The 21,065-nt window shown below is 39.0% G+C and overlaps 2 protein-coding genes across 2 annotated transcripts in view; one reads left to right on the top strand and one right to left on the bottom strand.

Annotated features, from left to right (window-relative positions):
- Positions 1-2,525, top strand: part of LOC113068729 (microtubule-associated protein 4) — a 33,378-nt gene extending 30,853 nt beyond the window's left edge. Inside the window, exons 12-13 of the mRNA XM_026241555.1 lie at positions 1,222-1,378; positions 2,446-2,525. Coding sequence (XP_026097340.1) covers positions 1,222-1,378; positions 2,446-2,453 — 165 coding nt within the window. The 3' untranslated portion in view covers positions 2,454-2,525. The remainder of the gene's footprint in view (positions 1-1,221; positions 1,379-2,445) is intronic.
- Positions 2,526-10,282: 7,757 nt separating this feature from the next.
- On the bottom strand, positions 10,283-19,930 carry LOC113068772 (myosin-6-like). The gene is made up of 39 exons (XM_026241630.1): positions 19,830-19,930; positions 19,643-19,691; positions 19,269-19,477; positions 19,033-19,176; positions 18,789-18,945; positions 18,670-18,697; positions 18,486-18,591; positions 18,303-18,395; positions 18,152-18,215; positions 17,959-18,057; positions 17,773-17,876; positions 17,512-17,650; positions 17,307-17,425; positions 17,055-17,204; positions 16,810-16,980; positions 16,382-16,691; positions 16,197-16,273; positions 15,907-16,112; positions 15,696-15,819; positions 15,449-15,585; positions 15,105-15,360; positions 14,761-15,003; positions 14,504-14,680; positions 14,275-14,420; positions 14,100-14,190; positions 13,627-14,016; positions 13,415-13,541; positions 13,212-13,330; positions 12,912-13,108; positions 12,641-12,824; positions 12,380-12,545; positions 12,171-12,295; positions 11,760-12,068; positions 11,472-11,675; positions 11,082-11,378; positions 10,847-10,951; positions 10,666-10,761; positions 10,445-10,579; positions 10,283-10,356 (listed from the first exon to the last, which is right to left on the bottom strand). The coding sequence occupies exons 3-39, from the start codon at positions 19,467-19,469 to the stop codon at positions 10,336-10,338; spliced, it is 5,817 nt and encodes a 1,938-aa protein (XP_026097415.1). The 5' UTR covers positions 19,470-19,477; positions 19,643-19,691; positions 19,830-19,930; the 3' UTR covers positions 10,283-10,335.
- Positions 19,931-21,065: the final 1,135 nt, after the last annotated feature.

Here is a 21,065-nt window from a genome sequence, read left to right as displayed (position 1 = left end):
TCATAAAATCATAAACTTCACATTTCAGCCTTTAAATATTTTTTATAATTAAGAAAACGGAGTCAAAAAGTATCTATTATTATATTGATTTAAGCTATTATTATGAATCAGTTATATTAATTAAATAACATAAATATACATTACTGTCGTAATTGTTTTTTAGATTATTATCATTTATTATTTGCCCTCAGACGGATGACTTTGATGTGCTTGATATTAATATAATTTTGTTAGATAATTAATTGTCCAAAGGTTTCACAGCTAAAAGTTGATGTTTAACAGAAGACCTCTTTCTGAAGTTAATGTTGTTTGTTTTGGTTGAAATGTTCCTGTTGTGTTATAAATCAGGTATGAGTAATATTACACTTGCATGGAAAGTTTAATGCTGATATGACGTCAGTGTCTCTTTTATGTTTCATGTTTTGGTGTTTTAAGTCCATGTTTTTTTTTCCGTTTTCATTCAAGCTTCAAATCAGTCACTTGTCATGTGTTAAAGTCTATGTATGTGTGTGTGTTATGTGTTGTATGATAAAGACTTGGGAAAAGACCAAATCCAGAGCAGTTTCTGAACTCAGACGGCTGTGATAGTGATGTCACCTGCCCCTCAGCCAATGGCCATCCATTTCAGTCACATGACCACTTTTCCGCTCATTATTATGTGCACCCATGTGAACCACACTGATGCTGTAACATCAGTATCTTTTAGAAACAGCATGAATATTTGACTTTTTGATAAATCTGTAATTAATATCAAGCCAGTTTTTAAATTAAGCATGTTCAATAATGCACTAGTATGACATTTTTTTTTCTCAATGAAAGCTTTTTAGGTGAACATCTGTTCATCATCAATCTTCAAGTCTTCGTTGACATTAGAATTATTGAAAAGTTAATAATTGTATTTATACATTTTAAAGATTATTTATAGTATTATATAAAAATAAAATATTCTGTTTAATTAAAAAAATTAAACAGAAAAAAATTCCCCCCCAAAAAATATATATATTTTTTTATAATTGTATTTATATATTTTAAATATTATTGGGTAATTAAAATCTTCACATGAACTCAGTCTAGTGTGTCTAAACTGGTTCTGTGTCTCAGCTTTATTCCTTCACCATGCAAGGTTTGATTTCTGTTCAGTTCGAGCACTGGCTCCTGGCTGTGCGTCCATCTCCATCTCACCCTCATCTTTCCTATTGATGCCCTGCTGTGTGTTTCTAGGCTGAGGGGGTGCAGGAGACTGCTGAGGGCAGCGGGGCTCCCTCTAGTGGTGTCTCAGCGGGCCCTGCCCAGGAGAATGGGCTGAAGGAGGGCGCCCCCTGCAGGAGTGAGGAGCTCCGGGACCCACAGGGTCTGGACTCACTCATCCCTGAAACAAGTAAGTTTGTGTGTACCCCGGCCCGAGACTCAGAGCCCCGCCGAAGCCCCGTCAGACTAGAGGCCCTTTAGAACTGACACACATCCCATTCCTCACATTTACAGCTCAATATGATTTGTTTCTTCATCATTTCATACACACTTATCACTTTGTGGCATTTTTTTTCTTTAGCTCTTTATTTTCAGCATCATGTAAATTGTCTGATTTTGGTTGTTGTCTGGTTGTCACTGTACGAGAGGTCGACCGATTAATGCAATTGGGTGGGGGCGTTGATTACTGATTAAATTTGCTGATTTCATGCTCAAAATATTGAATAACAAAAGCTTGAATGTAACACTTTATTGTTAAAATTTTGATAAAAACTGATTTTTTTTGTTGTTGAGTAAATTCAAAATATTTAATAAATACATTGAATGTAACATTTTATGCAAGATCAAATATTGAATAAAAACATAAATTTAAACAAATTGTTTTTAAATAAAAATATTGAGTCAATACGTTGAATGTAACATTTTTTAAGTAAAGTTAAAATATTGAATTTATATTTTACGTCAGATCATAATATTGATTAAAACCACTGAAAGTAAATTTTTTTTTTATTGTTGTAAGGATATTAAAATATTAAAAACATTGAATGTAACATTTTAGGCAAGATCAAATATTGAATAAAAATATTAGTTTTAACATTTTATTTTTAAAGTAAAATAAAACATAAATATGGAATTAATACATAGAATGTAACATTTATATTTAAAATAAAACAATGTAATACATTGTTAAAAAAATGTATAAAGATTAAAATATAGAATAAAACATTGAATTAAACTTTTCTTTTTTTTTTCTTTTTTTTAAGTAAAATAAAAATTTTGAATAAATACTTTGAATGTTACATTTTCTTTTTAGATATGATTCATTTAAAACAAATCAAATGTGTAACTTGAATTATGGTACAGTTGTCATTTTAACAGTTACTCTGTTATCGTTCAGTCGACCTCTGCACTGAACTGATGGTTTCAAAATGCAGTTTTCTGATCTCCAAACCGTTTTGACCTCTTCTTATTTTTCAGGCATCTAACTCGACTTTTTGCTATCACTCTGCCCTCTTCATTCCCCCCCCCCGACCGCTTCCTCTCCTCCCCTTCTTTATGTTTGTCTCTCTCTCCTCTGTCCTGTCTTTCTCCACACTCTGTGATGCAGATTGAGTGTTTCAAGCTAAACTTCCGCGAGAACGCCCGCTCTCGCACGGACCATGGCGCTGACATCATCACCTGCCCCGTCTCGGGCGACAGCCCTGTCCCCCCCAACTGCTCCGCAGCAGCGTCTCGCTGAACGACTCGCTCTCGACCGCCGGCATCCCTCGCTCTCTCACCACCCCGGCCCTCTCCTCCTCACAGGAACCAGGCTCGCTCACCGCACTCTGGATATGATTGCTGTCTTTTCATTGGTTCGCTGCTCTCTAAACCCCGCCTCCTACCATTGCTCAGACTCATGTGATTGCTGTGCTCTCTGTTGACGTTCTTGATTCCTGATTGGTGAGGCTGTCCAGATTACAGTCATCAGGATGCGCAAAAAAGTGTTGCAATATGTGTTGCAACTCCTTCAGGACCGGTATTCATTATAAAACCTGCCCATGCCCTTCTGATCATCACATCTGGATCCATCTGGACATCATCTCTAGCTGCCTTCAAGTCCTCATGGGAAGTTCGTACTTACGAGTTACTTACGATGCGATCATGACGTGGTTTAAGATGAAAAAATCACTTTCTGAGCTTCTTTTAGTGCCAAAACAACAAAATGAAGATCAAATGATGTGCATTAGATGTGCATTGTAGTGAATAGAGAATGTAGTTTGTTTGTGTGGAGATTTAATTCACATGCAGAGCATGCAAAATGTCAACAGACTCTGCAAAAAAATTGGTGTACAAACAGTTTTCGCTCCTTAATTTCATAAACAGTTACAAAGAAACCGCATGGAACACATTGAATTAAACATGCAATCGTAAAGTAGAAGAATTGAAGTATTTTCGTGTAAAACACACTTTATTTACTACTTTAAAAAGAAAAAAAAAGTCCAATAGTGTTTTTTTTATATATAAATGATTTTAATATATTCAAAAAGCAAAAATATGCAATCTGCAAAAATTAACTGTAATCCTACAGATGTAAAGTTTGCTGTTTTTGTTTGTTTTATTCAGCTAAGAGCTCACTTCATGATATATCTTCACGTCTTACACTTGCATGACCCTGCTCCAACTTGGAAAGTCTCCCAACATGGGACGTCAGTTTTGGGTGGCGCTCGTCTCGTAAGCACGATCATTTCTGCTTGATTTGAAGGCAGCATCATTCAGTCATGTGACCCTCTCTCACCTTCACCCTTGACCTCCAGTAGAGCTGTCACCGAAGCACATAGGCTTTCTCAATCTCTTTTGTGATGGTGTTTTTGAGTGAATACTGTAGCAATGACGCTTTCTTTTGACTCTTCGTTTAATTTTTTGTGACCAGCAGATGTTTCTTTTCCTTGGTATTGTAAAGCAATATAAAACGGTCTCCTATAATGCCTATAAGACATGAAACTCCACGTAAACGCACAGTAAACAGCGCTCATAGTGTCAAACGCAGATCTTGACGGCTTCGGGAACGTGAAGAGGGTTTGAGGAGGATGTGTAACAAAAATACCCTTGTGGAAAAGAAGAAAAGATAATATTAATGAAATAAAAGCCCACTTAAGTGTACTTGGAGTACACTTTCATGACTGTTTCTTAACACACTTACCCTTGTGGAAAAGAAGAAAAGATAATATTAATGAAATAAAAGCCCACTTAAGTGTACTAGGAGTACACTTTCATGACTGTTTCTTAACACACTTAAGTACTCTTTACAATCTCATCAAATTCAAAGTTTTACATTTTAAATCATTATTTACATTTTTTAAAGAAATAACGCTTATTTTGACGTGTTAAGCACATGTGAAATACTTGATTTATAATCTAACTGTAGTGCTATACGATATTACATTTAAAGTTATTTTAATTAAATACAACTTCATTCATCATTACAAACGTATAATTAAAATTATACTTAATTAAATGACTTACAAGTTTAGTTTACCAGGCATGCTTCTTGATACACTTTAACCATGTTTCAAAGACACTAGAAGTATCGTGTATAAAGATGTACTACTTAAGTGGGTCAAAAACACTAAAGTTCAGATAATTGCATTTAATACCAATCTGAACCATTATAGACTTCCGTTTCAATTAACACGCAATGTCAATGTCTAAAACATTGCATTCAGTTCACACTTACAGTAAGGATGCATTGCTGTAATAAGTTTGCTTAAGTGTACTTCTTTTTCACAAAGGCAAGGGAAGTGTGGAGACACGTAGTGGATGTTGGTTCTGATGGCAGTGAATGGTTGATGTTTATGCATCATGTGCAGTAGGTCCAGTATGTTTTATGTGGAGGTGAGGGTCAAGTTTGTGCCTGATAGCAATCGCTTCCTGCCTTTGGAGGGACACAGAGACAGTCTGTCAAAGCTTGAAACCTTTTATCTACTTTTAATAGTTGCTTTATGAGTGAGTCTGGTGGTGGTTTTACTACTTCTCTTATTGCATTCATTTCTGCAGGTCTTTTTTTAAGAGTAAAAGCTTCGCATTATAGTGTGAGCCGACAGGTTCCTGTTGGGTTTTAATAATGGTGGAGCTTGTAGCTTATTTCTCTTGTAGCATTTTACTGTAGTTTATCTTCAGACGGCCTTTTTGAGCTCGCTTAACATGCGTCTGCTTGGTTTAGTGTCCTTTTGGTGGTTAAAGGACGTTTCCTTTTTATAAGTATGAGAAAATTATTGTTGCATCTATCTTGTCAGACCACTTCAATCCAAGACAATGCAAAGCAATAAGACTGACAGACCCCAGATTTTGACTTTTAGAAACCTACATCGTGCATGACCGCGTAAAGCATTCGGATCATGAAATATTATGAGATTGATCTGAAAATTGATGAATTCATGGCTATATTAGAAAATCCAGTTTCTGAGAGGTAGCCTCATTGTCGGACAGTGTAACTTCATCATGTATTCTCGTTTATAAAGATTAAATAATCCATCTCTATGAATTGGGAAAATGTCAAATTGATGGTTTTTGGGCAGTAACGTATTTTTTTAGGTGTAAATATTAGGCGTATGTCGGTTCTCTGTGCCTGAATATACCCCGAGAACAATCCTTCTATCATTTATAGCCTCTTTACATGCATTTACAGTTGATTTCCCTATGGTTATATTGCCATGCATTGGAATAAACTAAAAAAAAGAGTGGTCGAAGGAGCTGAGGGCTGATATTATGCACCTTTAAATGTTTAATTGTCATTTTGGCCATGCAGATTTTCCAATGAGAAAGGCTGAGAACAAATATATTTCAACTATAATAAAGCACATGTATTTGCCCGCCGTGTGTTTAATGTTTAGTGCGCTTATGCCGTGATGATGCCAGGTGGGTCACGTCAATATTTAGCCTCTTAACGTCTTCTGATAACTTTTAATAACCCTTTATGTTTCTATGAATCTTGATCTTACAAGGAAAAGATACTCTGAATAACACTGTCGAACTAAAACGGGAGGATTGCATTGAATGAGTTTCAGTTGCACAGATTTTATTGTGCCACAAAGGACCAGAGCATCCTGTTGAAGCAGGGAGAGGAGAGGTCCAATTATTGTTGTTGTTATTTTTACGGTTATGATTTAGTTTTGTTTTTCTAATTTGGGAGTAATCTGGGAGAGGACATAATTGTGCCCTGGAACATAATTACACTTATGAAGATGTACAACTCTAAAGTAAGATGGAAACTGAAGAAACGAGATTAATGTGCAGTAGATTTGGTTTCTTCAGATGCAAGAAGCTCTAAGCTAATATGAATAGAAAATTCAGGCTTTTTTGCCAGACTTATCATTTTTGCAAGGTTTTCGTTGGTTTGTTTTCCTTTATTTGGAGTTTTTTTTTAAATGAAAATTTAATTTCAATGAATGAGGTGTTTATTGTGGTTAATTGTTAACTATGATGTGATTATGAAACATTAAAATAAAGTGTTTAAAACATTATATTTGTGTTGTGTTTGGTCTTTATATATTAAAGAAAAGTTTTTTGTTCCCAGGTATTTATATGATTTACACACACACACACACACACAAAATAGGTTTTATTGTATTGTAGTATATTTTATAAATGTATCATTTTAAAATGTAACTTCTAATATTTTCAGAACAACCTCAAAAACCGCACAGGTGTGACTTGGACATAGGATTTTGATTTTGTAGTATTTAAAAAAGAAGTATTTAAAAATACTTGATGTTCAGCCACAAAAAAAACGGCAAGTCCTTTTATATTTTTTACATTTATTTCACTACAGTACCAAGGTAGCTACTTATATTATTGCAATGCTAGTTATTTCCATCACGAGATCACGTGACGTCAGACACGTAAACTTTGCCGCCATCTGCGCGAGAGTCTTCAGTCGGCGGGAACCTTCTGGTCAGACGTCGCTGGAATTTCTACCCCGCTTTTCTAAAGATTATTTTCGACGATATAGAACTAAAGGTACAAAGTTTGTTGATATCCAGTTCAACCAAATAAATAGATTACTATTTTTAATGCTAGGTAACAACTTTTTACTCCTTAATCCTTTTCTCCATTAAACTAAATTAGGCGATTATTGCTTATTGTGCTATTAATGAGGTGACAAACCCAAAGTGATTTATCGAGTATCTGTATTAAACCAAATATATGTATTGATACGTTATTTTCACTGTGGGAATGCTGTAGGGGACAAAAGGCAGTTGATTCAGTCACAGTAAGTTACAGCTCATTTGGATCCAACATTAAGAGCAGACACGAAGGTAAGGGATGTACGAAATTAATATTGGATGATAATTGTAAAACTGGTCATCAAGTCCTGAAAAATATTTACGATTATGTGATGAGGTGCAAAAGAGCGCCAAATTTTTCCTCCGATTAAAAAAAAAAAAAAAAACTGCCATGAAGCGATTTTTTTACACTAGTCTTTTTTATTTTTAACGATTCTGAATCAAAGTTACTTAAGTGAATCACTGAATATTATGTCTGTTAATAGGACAACTTGTAATAAAAAAAAAAAATGTACCTTTTTTTTCTGCTCTAAAATAACAGTAGTTTTCTGAAAAATATTTTCCAGAAAGATTTTAGTATATGAGGTCAAATTATAAGGGACACTTTTTATTATTTATATATATACACACACACACACACACACACACACATATATATATATATGTATATATGTATATATATATATTACAAAATATAGTGATATTTAAGTGGCTCAAATATAATCAGAATAGTGACAACACCAGTGGTGACATGGATATCTTGAATCAAGCAGCAGAGTAGAATGGGGTAAGTATTTCTTAGAATTTTATGAACCATACATCAGCTGGGTAATGTATTCAGTACCGCCGTTCCCTATACCCTATACACAGAGTACACGGTATGTGTAGGGCACCAATTCCCGGGGGGCACCATCCCAGTTGCTCAAAAAGAAAAAGTGACGCGCCATTCTCACATCCGCGACTGCTTACACCTCACGTTTGCAGCTGAATGCAAATGATCACTGATGGACAACTATGCCCATGAAAAGACATTAGCAAGTACCGGTGCCAAGAAGAAAAACCCCGGACAAAACCCGTGCTGTAGTGGAGCATGTGTCGAGTTTCAAGTTCCTTGGCATCCACATATCTGATGACCTCACCTGGTCAAAAAGGCACAGCAGCGCCTTTACTTCTTACGGAGCCTTAAGAAGAGTCCCAGGATCCTTGTGGAATTCTACCGCTGTACCATTGAGAGCGTACTCACAAACTGCATCTCAGTATGGTACAGCAATTGAAACCAATTCATGGTTTAACACAAAAATCATGGTTTGTGTAGCCATGGTAACTGCAAATTAACCATGGCTCCTCTTTAGGAACTCAAGCTGCGTCGAATGCTATAGGGAATGCACTCTGTGTGACCAAGCTCTGAATCACGTGTTATCAGCCCAATGGAAAGATAAGACGTTATAGGCTGGTGATGTCATCGACCAGGAAACTTAAAAGCATGTGCGGCATTGCCGGTGTCAGTCTTCTGTCATTTCAGCAAGTGCTCTTTGTGTTGTCAGTCTCAATCTTTGTTGTGAGTCGGTGAGCAGCTGCTGCATTCGTGGGCTTCGCAGTTAGATCTGCTGGAGGGAATGGAGACGGGCACATCCCTATCTCCTTCCTCACCCATCAGATCTCCATGATCTCTGGGTTCGGAAGCCTGCACTGCGGCTACTTCCTCCCAGGGTGAACGCTCGGTGCAAACTCCTCTCACTCAGAGCAGTATACATTCCTGGATATCTCAATATGGGAGCAGATGTCCTGTCGAGACAGGAGACTAGGCCCGGGGAATGGATGCTTCACCCCAAGTCGGTGAAGCAGATATGGAGAGTTTTTGGCCAGGCTCAGGTGGACCTATTTGCAACTCAGGGGACATCGCATTGTCCCCTCTGGTTCTCTCTAGTTCATCCAGGTCCTCTGGGACTGGAAGCTATGCAATAGACTTGGCCGAGGCTTCGTCTGTACACTTTTCCCCTGTTCGCTGTACTCCTGGGGGTTCTGGCGTGAGTACGCCGGGATGAGGTTCGGCTGTTATGGTTAAGAGGTTATGGCAGAGTATGGTTATCAGATCTGATCTCACTACTCGACGGCTCTCCATGGGAGATTCCAGTCAGGAGAGATCTACTCTCACAGGCGCAGGGGTATGATACTTCACCCCCACCCGGAGTTGTGGAAACTGTGGGGGTGGCCCCTGACGGAGCACAGCTCATAGCACGACCCCCAGTACGGTCCCGTGTTCCCACCTGGGGCTTGGTTGTGGTGTTAAAGGCTCTCAATAAAGCTCCATTCGAGACGATTCTTGAGATATCAGATCATCATCTGACTAAAAAGACTGCTTTCCTGTTGGCGATTACTTCTCTGAAGAGAGTTGTAGACCTTGCCTCATCATTGGGAGTCAAGGTTCAGTCCACACTGGGTATGGCTGCCTTCTTAGCAGGTGTATCCATGCAGGACATCTGCAAAGCTGTAGGATGGTCCATGTAAATTGCATTCTATTACAAATGCCTGCAAAGGGCGCCAAAGGGCTGGAAATTCCTGCTGTTATACTCACGGGACGATTAAATAGGCTGTTCACTATATGCTACTGACCAAACATTTAATTCAAATATCCGCTTGATCTTTAATTTTTGGCAACCTTTTTGCTATAAATGACACAGCCTCAATAATTTCTTAAAAAAATAATAAATAAAATAACCATGATTTTATCGTAAATGCGTACATTTCTTTTGTGTGATTTGTGAATGCTTGAGACTATACAATCAATCAGACAACTGTATTAATAAAATCATAACCATACCTGTCTCTAGCTACAATTGTTATATGTAAATAATACCATTTAAGTAATTAATTTACTTTTATATTTTATTAAAGTCAATTTTTACCCCTATATTAGGTTTTTTTTTGTTTGTTTGTTTGTTTTTTTTACTTCCATAATATTTGAGGGAGGGACCAGAACTATACAATCCTGCTTAGGGCACCCATTTCACTAGCAGTGGCCCCTAAATGTATTATAATCAGTTATGGTGTTTCATAGTAAAATATACTATACTTCAAGTATAAGAAACCACAGCTTACACTTAGTACAATTTGACGTATTTACTCGCAGTTTTTTCCATCACACCCTTAAAGCCTACTTTCGTTCTTTAGGTGCACAGTGAAACTGAATGATAAAGCAGTAATGGAAAAGAAAGCCAAGGACACAAGAATTCAGAATTGCGATTAAAAAAAAAGTTTATTGCTTTATTGCTCCAGTACATGAATGTGGTTTCACAGCAAATAAAAGCTTTATATTGGGCGATTACTCTTCATCATGTCCTTTCTGTAATAAGATAGCAAAATTAATGTAAGTATCATCCTGTACTATATCAACATTTTTAATTGGACAAAAAAATAAATAAAAAAAATACCTTGGATCCTGAATCACGGCTCTTGGCTCTCAGCTTGTTGACCTGAGATTCAGCAATATCAGCCCTCTCCTCTGCCTCATCCAGCTCATGCTGAATCTTACGGAACTTGCCCAGGTTTGCATTCGCCTGTTCCTCCTGAAAGACACCATAACAAATACACATGGTTAAGAATAATACGGAGATGACAATACTTAAATATCTGAGTGAAATGATTTACTTACAGCTTCCTCAGCAGCTCTCTTGTAGGACTTGACCTTCAGCTGGAGTTTGTCTACAAGGTCCTGAAGACGTGCCAGATTCTTACGGTCCTCCTCAGTCTGCAAACAGGATACAAAGTGACTTCATTGACATCTATATAGTACAAATAATACAAAAACATTAATTTATATATCAGAAAGTGACCTGGTAGGTGAGCTCCTTGATGCGTCTCTCATATTTACGCACTCCTTTCACAGACTCGCTCGCCTTTCTCTGTTCCAGCTCCACTTCATTTTCCAGCTCTCTCACCTACCCAAACCAAATATCTTAAATTAATCAACTTTGAGGCTCTGAATGCAAATATTCATGGTTAATACTAATCGTCTTTAGAAAATGAATGAAAATATGCATCAAAAAGAACTGAGTTTGATAAACTTACCCTGGCTTCCAGTTTCTGGACCTGCTTCTTGCCTCCCTTCATTGCGATCTGCTCAGCTTCATCCAGACGGTGCTGCAGGTCCTTGATGGTCTGCTCCATGTTCTTCTTCATGCGCTCCAGATGAGCGCTGGTGTCCTGCTCCTTCTTCAGCTCTTCTGCCATCATGGCAGCATCAGTGATGGCCTTCTTGGCTTTTTCCTCAGCATTCCTGCACTCCTGCACTGCCTCCTCAACCTCAGTCTGAAGCTGAGTATTATCTCCCTCCAGCTTCTTCTTCTGATTCAGCAGACTGGTGTTCTAAACATAGACCATATGGACATTCATATAGTCTCTAGATGATATTGTGAGGGTTTTACTAGTACTGTTTATCTAGTGCAGATGTGTCATTACCTGAGAATGCAGGAGCTGAACTCTCTCACTGACGTCCAGCAGTTCCTGCTCAGCCAGTTTCCTTCCTCTCTCAGTCTGTTCCACCATTGATCTCAGCTCATCCAGTTCAGCCTGCAGCAGATTGTTACGTCTCTCCACAATCGCGATGTTCTCTTTGAGATCATCATTACTGCGCAGAGCGTCATCCAGCTGCAGCTGGGAATCCTGTGAAGTACAAGATGAGGAAATGAAAAGACTGCAGAATTATGTCAGATTTGACATCAAATCTGAACCGAAGATTCATCATACTTTAAGATGTCCATGAAGACCCTTAAGTTGCTTCTGGGCTTCTGATGCCTGTCTGTTAGCCTGGCTGAGCTGAATCTCCATCTCATTGAGGTCTCCCTCCATCTTCTTCTTCAGTCTGAGAGCTTCATTCCTGCTGCGAGTCTCTGATTCCAGTGAGCTCTGAAGGGTATCAATCATTCTCTGCTGGTTCCTCTTGGACTGCTCCATCTCTTCATCTTTCTCAGTCAGTTTACGTTCAATATCGGCCTTTACTTGATTGAACTCCAGTTGAGCTCTTAAGATCTTCCCTTCCTCGTGTTCAAGTGAGCCCTTTCAAAGTGAAAGAAATATTTCCTTTGTACAAAGAATTCCTTTGTCCAGAATCAGCCTTATGTATACAAAAAAGAACTGATAATTGTTATAAGTTGTTACCTCAGCCTCCTCCAAGGCTGTCTGGATCTCTGCTTTTTCCTGCTCCAGCTGCTTCCTAATTTTCTCCAACTCATGGATGCTTTTTCCTGACTCTCCAAGTTGCTCAGTGAGGTCAGAGATTTCCTCTGTTAGACAGAAAAATAACTGTTAAGCCAAAGCATGGCGAAGATAACATCTGTTAATTCTGCAGGTAGCCAAAATATAGTTACCTTGGAGGTTCTTGTTCTCTCTCTTCATGGTCTCAAGTTGATCCAGGACCTCTTCATAAGAGTTCTTCAGTTTGAACAGTTCAGTGCTCAGAGATCTAGACTCCTTCTGGACACTTTCTAGTTCACTCTGAGACTCCTCATACTTTTGCTTCCACTCAGCCAAAACCTAATTAGGCATTTAATTAGGTGCTTAGTTCATAACTAGTAAATTACCAAAGTAATAAATAATAATATTACGAAATCTTCATTTGTTTGTATTACCTTGTCAAAGTTTCTTTGCTTCTTGTCCAGAGCAGCGGCAGCAGCATTGGATCTCTCTACATCCACCATGAGATCTTCAATCTCATTCTGCAGCCTGTGCTTGGTCTTCTCCAGAGAGGAGCATTTAGCATTGACCGCTTCCACAGCTTCTTCTGCATCTTGCAGACGCTGAGCCAATTTTTTCCTGATTGTTTCAGTAAGGACATATATAAGAATTGATTAAAAATAATTAAACATCTGAAAACCAAATAGTATATCACCCTCTACTTACTTAGCATCCTCCAGCTCTTCCGTTCTCTGGATGGCATCGGTTTCATACTTAGTTCTCCACTGAGCCACCTCAGAGTTTGCCTTGGACATACTACGCTGCAGTTCAGCTTTTGCTTCCTGTTCCTCCTCGTACTGTTCCCTCAACAGATCAGAATCATGACGAGCAGATTGAACTGCATGGGCCAGGGCATTCTTAGCCTAAAGAAAAAATAGTCAGTTGCTTGGATGTGATTTCTGGTGTCCTACTGTGTATCAAAAATGGTTAAGCTTGTGGAAAAACATTATGGATTTCAAAACAAACCTTGATCTCTTCCTCTAGCTGTCTCTTGAGGTCTTCAATTTGCTGAGTGTAGGACTGCTTGCCTCTGGTCAACTGAGACACTAGGGAGTCTTTATCCTCTAGCTGTCTGGACAGTTCACCTGAAATGGCAAAATAGGTTGTATTTATTACCAATTTTAACATTGTAAACTGAAAGTTGTAAAAAAAAAAATTTGTGACCTTACCATTCTCAGTTTGCAGCTTGGCTTTTTGCATGGTGAAGTCATTGATTGTGCGCTGGCCTTCCTCACTCTTGGTTCTGTACTCACTCATCTGGTCTTCCAGAGTTCTGCACATTTTCTCCAGGTTGCTCTAGGTACATATATAAAAAAAAGTGAGTTATATTGATTTTACATTGCGGTCTCATCTAATCTGTTTTATTTAAAAAAAAACTAACCTTTGACTTGACAATCTGCTCCATGTTGGACACCACATCATCAAGCTCTAACTTCAGTTCACTCTTCTCTTTCTCCAGCTTCTGCTTCACTCTCTGAAGGTTGTCAATCTGTTCTCCCAGATCGGCCACACTGTCAGAATGCTTCTTCCTCAGTGTAGCAGCGGTAGCCTCATGTTGCAGAGTGGCCTCTTCAAGGTCTCTGCGCAGCTTCTGGAACTCAGCTTCACGTTTCTTGTTCATCTCAATCTGGGCAGCAGTGGCTCCACCAGCCTCCTCCAGCCTCTCACTGATCTCCTCCAGTTCTCTGGACAGATCAGCTCTTTGTTTCTCAACTTTGGCACGAGCGGCTCTCTCAGCCTCCAGCTCTTCCTCCAGCTCTTCAATCCGAGCCTAGAAATTGTTTTTAATAGGAATCATAATACATTTAAATAATTGTTTTTATACGATTCATCCATGTTTGGTTTTAAACATACCTGAAGCTCCTTCAGTTTCTTCTGGAGCTGGGCACCAAGGGCTTGTTCATCCTCAATTTTGCTATTGAGCTGGCCCATTTCAAAGTCCTTCCTTTAAGGTGAAATTGATGATACATTTTATTCTATATATATTTTTGTTGCTAAAATGTATCTTAATTGTTTCACATGTTCTTACTTCTTCAGCTTCTCTTCCATTTGCTGTTTATCATTTTCCAAGTCCATAACGCTCTCCTGAGTCAATTTTAAATCACCCTCCAGCTTTCTCTTTGCCCTCTCAAGATCCATACGTAGCTTCTTTTCTTGCTCCAAAGATCCCTCAAGCTTATAATATAAAACATTATTAATTTACATTGTACATATTACATCATATTTAAGATGTTTAGATTAGAATTTATTGTACTAACATCATCCACTTGTTGCTCCAGCTTGGCTTTGGCTTTGGTGAGTGTGTTGACTTTGTCTTCCTCACTCTGGAGGTCATCTAGTGTTTGCTGATGGGCCTCCTGCAGAGCTTTCTTCTCTTTGGTCAGCTTAGCAATGATCTCATCAAGTGCTGACATTTCCTCAGTGAGATTTTTAACCTAAGCAAAAGGATATTAGATCAGTAAACACTCAAAGACTGTGTAATGCTGAAAAAACTGCAGGAGGTATAACAGCTAACCTTGTTCTCAGTGGCGTGTTTCTCTTTTTCCACTTTGGCCAGAGTGAGTTCAAGATCATCAATGTCCTTCTTGAGCTCAGAACATTCATCCTCCAGCTTTCGTTTCTTTGCAACCAACTCTGCATTCATTTCCTCTTCATCCTCCAGTCTCTCAGTCAGCTCTTTGACTTTGGCCTCAAGCTGGATCTTGCTCTTGATCAGACCCTCACATCTCTCCTCAGCATCGCAAAGATTATCTTGCTCCTATCAAAGAAAGAAAAAAAAGAGTATTTATAGCCATTTTTTTGGGGGGGGGGGGGGGGGATTTGTGAAATGTGAAAAGACGTTTTTCAATGTTGACTTACAGACTGCATTGCAAGTTGAAGGTCATTTTTCTCTTGGAGAAGAGAAACCATCTTTTCCTCAAGTTCCTTTTTGCGGGCTTCAGATTTTGCATAAGCCTCTTTCAGCTTGGTGAACTCTTCCTTCATGTTGGCCATTTCTTTCTCAGTCTCTGCTGATTTAAGCAGAGGCTTAATCTTGAAGTAGAGCTTCATCCAGGGCCAGTTCTTGACACCCATGAAGGCACGTACGTTCCACTGGATCACCAACAAAGAATCTCTGCAAAGCAATTCAGTGTATATTAACATAGACAAAAGTGATGGAAATCATCTTCAATATAATAAGAAGACATTACAATTATACTAACCTGCGCTCAACAATTTTCTGGAACTCAATTCTTGAGAGAATACCGCGAGCTCTTGCTTGAATACCAGTAATGATGAGAGCAAGACGGTCATCTCTCAACTCTTCAAGAGTACCCAGGAGACCAGCCTTGAAGAACACCTTTACAAAATATATGTCTATATTTATTTACTGTTTTTTCTTTACACTTTCTGTATTATGATCATTTGAATTGGCTATTTGAAGATACATTTTGTTAGAATATTTTATACCTTAGTATGTCCTAACTTGTACTGGCTGTGGTCAAGGTCCAGTGAGCCCAGCAGTTTCTCAGCAGCTTTCTTGTTGTCAATGAACTGACCCTCGGGGATAGCAGATGGATTCAGAATACGGTATCTAACAAGAGGTACAAAGGTTTTACCCACTGTGCATTAACATTTTTTATTTCAGTCTTTTTTTTAGTGTCTCTTTCAGGTTGTTCACCTCTGCTTGAAATCTCCATACAGGATCCTGTTGGGGAAGCCCTTTCTGCAGATTCTGATGCCCTCCAGCACACCGTTACAGCGCAGCTGGTGCATGACCAGAGGATTCTCCATCGCCCCAGGAGTCTTAGTCTCATTGGGAATCAGGCAACGCACAAAATGAGGGTGAGTTGACCTCAAGTTGGTCATCAGCTTGTTCAAGTTCTCCTGTGATTGAAAAACACACCATAACATTGTAAGGTATGCAATTTTGAACTTTTTGTTTTGATCATTTGTTTCAATAATCCTTACCCTATGAAGGGCTGACACAGTCTGGAAAGACGACCCCTTCTTTTTGCCACCTCCTTTACCTCCCTTGGCATCTTGGGCTGAAACCAACATAAAATGTAAATTAAAAGTGTTTTAGCATGTCTCATTACAGTTCAAACCCAGAAAAAAAGTATACTGAATACGGTTTACTAAAGGTCAGTACACACCTGAGTCAGCCCCAGAATATCCAGCAAACAGGACCGACAGCAGCTTCACAGTAGACTTTTGGAAGAGTCCAACAACCGTCTCATTAAGAGGATCCTTGTTCTTCACCAGCCAGTTTGAGATGTTGTAGTCAACAATGCCAGCGTAGTGTACCAAGGAGAAATGCGCCTCTGGTTTACCCTTGACAATCCTGGGCTTCTGGAAAGTAGGATTCTTACCCAAGTGGTTGTCATAAAGCTTAGCTTTGAATGTTGCATCACTGGCTTTGGGGAACATGCACTCCTCTTCAAGAATGGACATGATACCCATAGGCTACAGAAAACAAAATATAATGGAAAAAACATAGTGTAAATAATATGAAAAAGCAAGAACACACAAAACAAAAGTTCTAATTGATAATTATAATTAATATTTCTGCACATAAACCCACCTTCTCAATTAACTCAATACAAGCCGCTAAGTCCATGCCAAAGTCAATGAACTCCCACTCAATACCCTCCTTCTTGTATTCCTCTTGCTCCAGCACAAACATGTGATGGTTGAAGAACTGCTGCAACTTCTCATTAGTGAAGTTGATGCACAGCTGCTCAAAGGTGTTGAACTGCAAGTGGAAAATATTGTAGAATCACAGTGGCAAAGTTCTTAAATAACATTAATAACTAGATGTAATCTTACATCAAAGATCTCAAATCCGGCAATGTCCAGCACACCAATGAAGTACTGGCGAGGCTGTTTGGTGTCCAGGGATTGGTTGATTCTCACAACCATCCAGAGGAACATCTTCTCGTACACTGACTTTGCCAGAGCACCAATAGAGTAGTACACCTGAAAGGAGTGGAAGAACATTAAAATATTGCTTTTCTGTTGTTGTTGTAATGTGATTCCCAAGCTCTACATTTTACATTATTTTTACATTATTTTCCTCACCTGTTGGACACTCTGTCCCTTGGTGACCCACTCATTTCCTACTTTGACTCTCGGGTGACACAAACCCTTGATGAGATCAGCAGAGTTCAGGCCCATCAGATATGCGACTTTGTCAGCATCTTGTAAAGAAAAAAGTTTATTATTTTTAAAGTTTATCAAAAAGTCAACAGTGGCAGTGTTGTAATGATTGTACAACATCACTTACCCTCAGTCCCATCAGCCTCTGCCTGTTCCTCTCGCTGCTTCTGCTTGAACTTCATGTTGCCGTAGTGCATGACAGCACCAGTCAGCTTGTAGATGCCTGCCTTTTCATCTGGAGTGAAGCCCAGCACATCAAACGCTTCCTGCCATTCGAAAGAATCATGAGAAAGCAATAATAAAAGTCTACTTTTATTATATTTTTGTGGCATTTCACAACCGTTCTAATTTATGTATATTTTGTTTGATATGGAGATATGTTACTAACATCAGTGGCAATCAGTTCTTCAGCATCATCAATGGACGCCACTTGTGTCTCTCCTTGGGAGATGAAGGAGTAGTCATAGGGGTTGTTGGTGATGAGCAGCATCTCTATGGAGAAATAGGAACAGAGATCAGAAAATACTCTTCTAATTAGAAACAGTAATGCAATAGATGTGACAGGTTATTTTACCCAGCAGTTCTGGCTTCTTCTGAGACAGGATCTGGTAGAAGATGTGGTAGTCTCTCTCAGCCTTGAGCTGATAAGTGACACGAGACTTCTCAAGCAGATCTAGAATTAGGAAAATTCCCAAAATGATTTCTGCGCCAAATATGTTTGTCTGTACTATAGTTTTTCAGTCATAACAGTAATAAAGCATACTCACAAGTTTCAATATCTGCAGAAGCCAATTTTCCACTTACACCAAAGTGAATTCGGATGAATTTACCCTGTTCAGTTAGAAAAATAATTAATAATCACATATACATATTAGTTAGGAAGTTTAGCACCAATTCTTTCTATGAAAAGGGACTTACGAATCGGGAGGAGTTGTCATTTCTGATGGTCTTGGCGTTGCCAAAGGCCTCCAGGGCAGGGTTAGCTTGGATGATTTGATCTTCCAGAGTACCCTATAAACAAATAATTTCATTTTTTAAATCATCAAATGAACACAATAACATTTAAAAAATGAAGCAATATTTATAGTTTTATTTTAGTACCTTCTTCTCAGAAGCTGCATCTTTTTTCCCAGATACAGCAGCAATGCTGGCAAAGTACTGGATGACTCTTTTGGTGTTCACAGTCTTTCCAGCACCGGATTCTCCACTGTGGATTAAAACGGTAGACGGTTTTATCATTTAAACACATTTAATCTCAGAAAAGAGTGAAGCTGAAATGACTTACGTGATCAGGACAGACTGGTTCTCTCTGTCTGTTGGGTGAAATTCACAAAGAAAAAAGTTTTATGTCTAATATTTTACAGCATAAATTTGGTTGAATAAATCTAAAAGGCATTTTCTAACCTGACAGCATGTACTGGTAGGCATTGTCAGAGATGGAGAAGATGTGAGGAGGAGCTTCAGTCCTCTTCTTTCCTCTGTAGGCTTTGACCACAGAGGCATCGTACACCGGCAGCCACTTGTAGGGGTTGACAGTGACACAGAACAGCCCTGAATAGGTCTGTAATGTGGCAGATGAATCAGTTCAGTACACTTATGCAAGCAAATAACTGCAGTAGCTTCATTTAGACTCTCATTCATCACTCACATAGATCATCCAGGCTGCGTAACGCTCTTTGAGGTTAAACAGCACAGCGGGCTCGTGCAGGAAGGTGAACATCGCCATGTCCTCAATTTTATCAAACTTTGGCGGGTTCTGAGGATGAACATCAGCCTCCTTGAAAGTCAGAGTCTGTTGAAACAGAAATTATAACTTTACACAAATCTTTCTTTGCCTTAGCAAATCTAACTATTGTGAGATCCTGATGAACAAAACATCGTTACCTTTCCAAATTCAGTTTCAACAGTGACTTTGTCACCATCTCTACTGGTTATCGAGGCTTTGACGTACTCAACCTCGGGATCAGGCACAAAGCATTCCTTTTTCATGTCGAAAGGCCGAGTCTGGGCCTCCAGACGCTCCTTGTCTGACTTACGCAGGAAGGAGGCAGCTGTCCCAAACTCTGCCATGACGGCGTCAGACATTCTGAAACCTAGAAACAAACAGTCTTATAAACATAACATAACTTCTTTGACAAAAAAAAAAAATCTGCACAGAAACACTAAAAACACGTAACTGACATCACAGGTGCAGAAATTATAAACAAATGCATTTCAGTACGGTAGATAATTTTTTTAGGGGATGCAAAACGTCTCACCTTGTGTTTGTCAAACTCTGTGCACTATAACTGCAGAGCTGGTGTTACTCTAAGGACGAAACAAAATACTGTGATTCTGATCATTAACCCAAAATTAGAATAGTTATATATTTTTGTGCCAGTTCTGGAAGCAGTGATTGTGAGGTCCAGGAGATCTCTCTTGGTCTTTCTGCTGGGAGGCTCTTACCTTGGGTTGTCCTGTGTGTTGTGTCCCCTCCAGAGTTGATGCTACCTTTTTAAAGGGAGTCACTGATCCCAAAATAGTGGTACACTGTGGATGCCCCACCCTGGTCCTGCTAAATAAACCTTCGAATGATTGGATGGCATAGGATGTTCATTGGCGGTTGACATATATGGTGTGATGTAACAATAGGCTTCAAGGAGGAAGGACAAAAGAACACACATGTTGCTTTAAAGATTCTTTAACACCATCCTAATCAGGAACTCCTTTTATGACGTTGTCTCAGGTCAAAAAGGACAACAGTAGTCTATTTTGGAACCCTTCCTCGTACAGCAGGACACCCCTTGACATCTGAGCAATGTGAACCTGTCATGGTATGTTGCTAGAATTGTCATTGTCTTGCTCAGCCTCTCCATTGTTTCTCATAAAGATATGCTTTGTAAAGAGCTAACATGATGCATCCAATTAATATTAAATCTTAATCCACTAGCAGAGATTTATTGTTCGAGAAGACACCAGTGACTACTTAAAGAATTAATTAGCTAATTTAAGCCGTTAATCAATTCCATTTATCTTAAGTACCACTGTCAGTTCAGGACCAATCACCATTTTTGTGAGATATCCGGTTGTTCTTTTGCGCACATTGTAGAAGTTCCAATATGTCACGGTTTGAGACAGTCATATTAACTAAGTGGAGAGAAATAATTGAATTGTGTCTATAGATGGAAGTGACGGACAACCAACAGCTGGTCTTTTTTGTGCCGTAGCGCAAGGTCAGCATAGACCTACGGCTCCATTGTCATAGCTTGTGTCACTGGACCTCAGGCTCTCGCACTTGTTGACATCCCATTGTTTTTCCTCTATCCTTGAGGACAAAGATAACCTTACAGCATTTTTCTCAGCTTCTTTACAGTCAGTGCTGAGGACTGAGACAGCTGTAGATGGGGGCCTCTGCAGTGTGAGAGGCTCCAGCAGCTGCTCCTTGTGCCGCAAATGCTGTGGTGTGAATTGTTGCAAGTAGCGCATCTTTTATTAGGAACCATGGGATCTTTTAACATTAGGATTAGGATGAACACGTGATCCTTTTAACAACATCATTATCAAAGTATTGTTGTTAGAACATGCATGTATGCATACGAATTATATTCACTTCTGTTATTTAAGTCAGTGGTCTCACATTCATAGTACTCTGGTGTTCACTGGATCCAGTTGTCAGTCTTGGCTTTGAAGGTCACAGCATTG

This window comes from Carassius auratus, linkage group LG49B (genome assembly GCF_003368295.1).
Source record: "Carassius auratus strain Wakin linkage group LG49B, ASM336829v1, whole genome shotgun sequence".
In the NCBI taxonomy this organism is placed as follows: domain Eukaryota; kingdom Metazoa; phylum Chordata; class Actinopteri; order Cypriniformes; family Cyprinidae; genus Carassius; species Carassius auratus.
This window is presented reverse-complemented; position numbering and strand designations above follow the sequence as displayed.

What these genes read in the sequence shown, in the direction of transcription:
- LOC113068772 (XM_026241630.1), bottom strand. Translation starts at nt 19,469, where the DNA reads ATGTCTGACGCCGTCATGGCAGAGTTTGGGACAGCTGCCTCCTTCCTG. An exon ending in AGAGAACAAGAACCTCCAAG is followed by an intron (nt 12,296 to 12,379) that starts GTAACTATATTT and finishes TCTGTCTAACAG; the next exon opens with AGGAAATCTCTGACCTCACT. An exon ending in GCCGTGATTCAGGATCCAAG is followed by an intron (nt 10,357 to 10,444) that starts GTATTTTTTTTA and finishes ATCTTATTACAG; the next exon opens with AAAGGACATGATGAAGAGTA.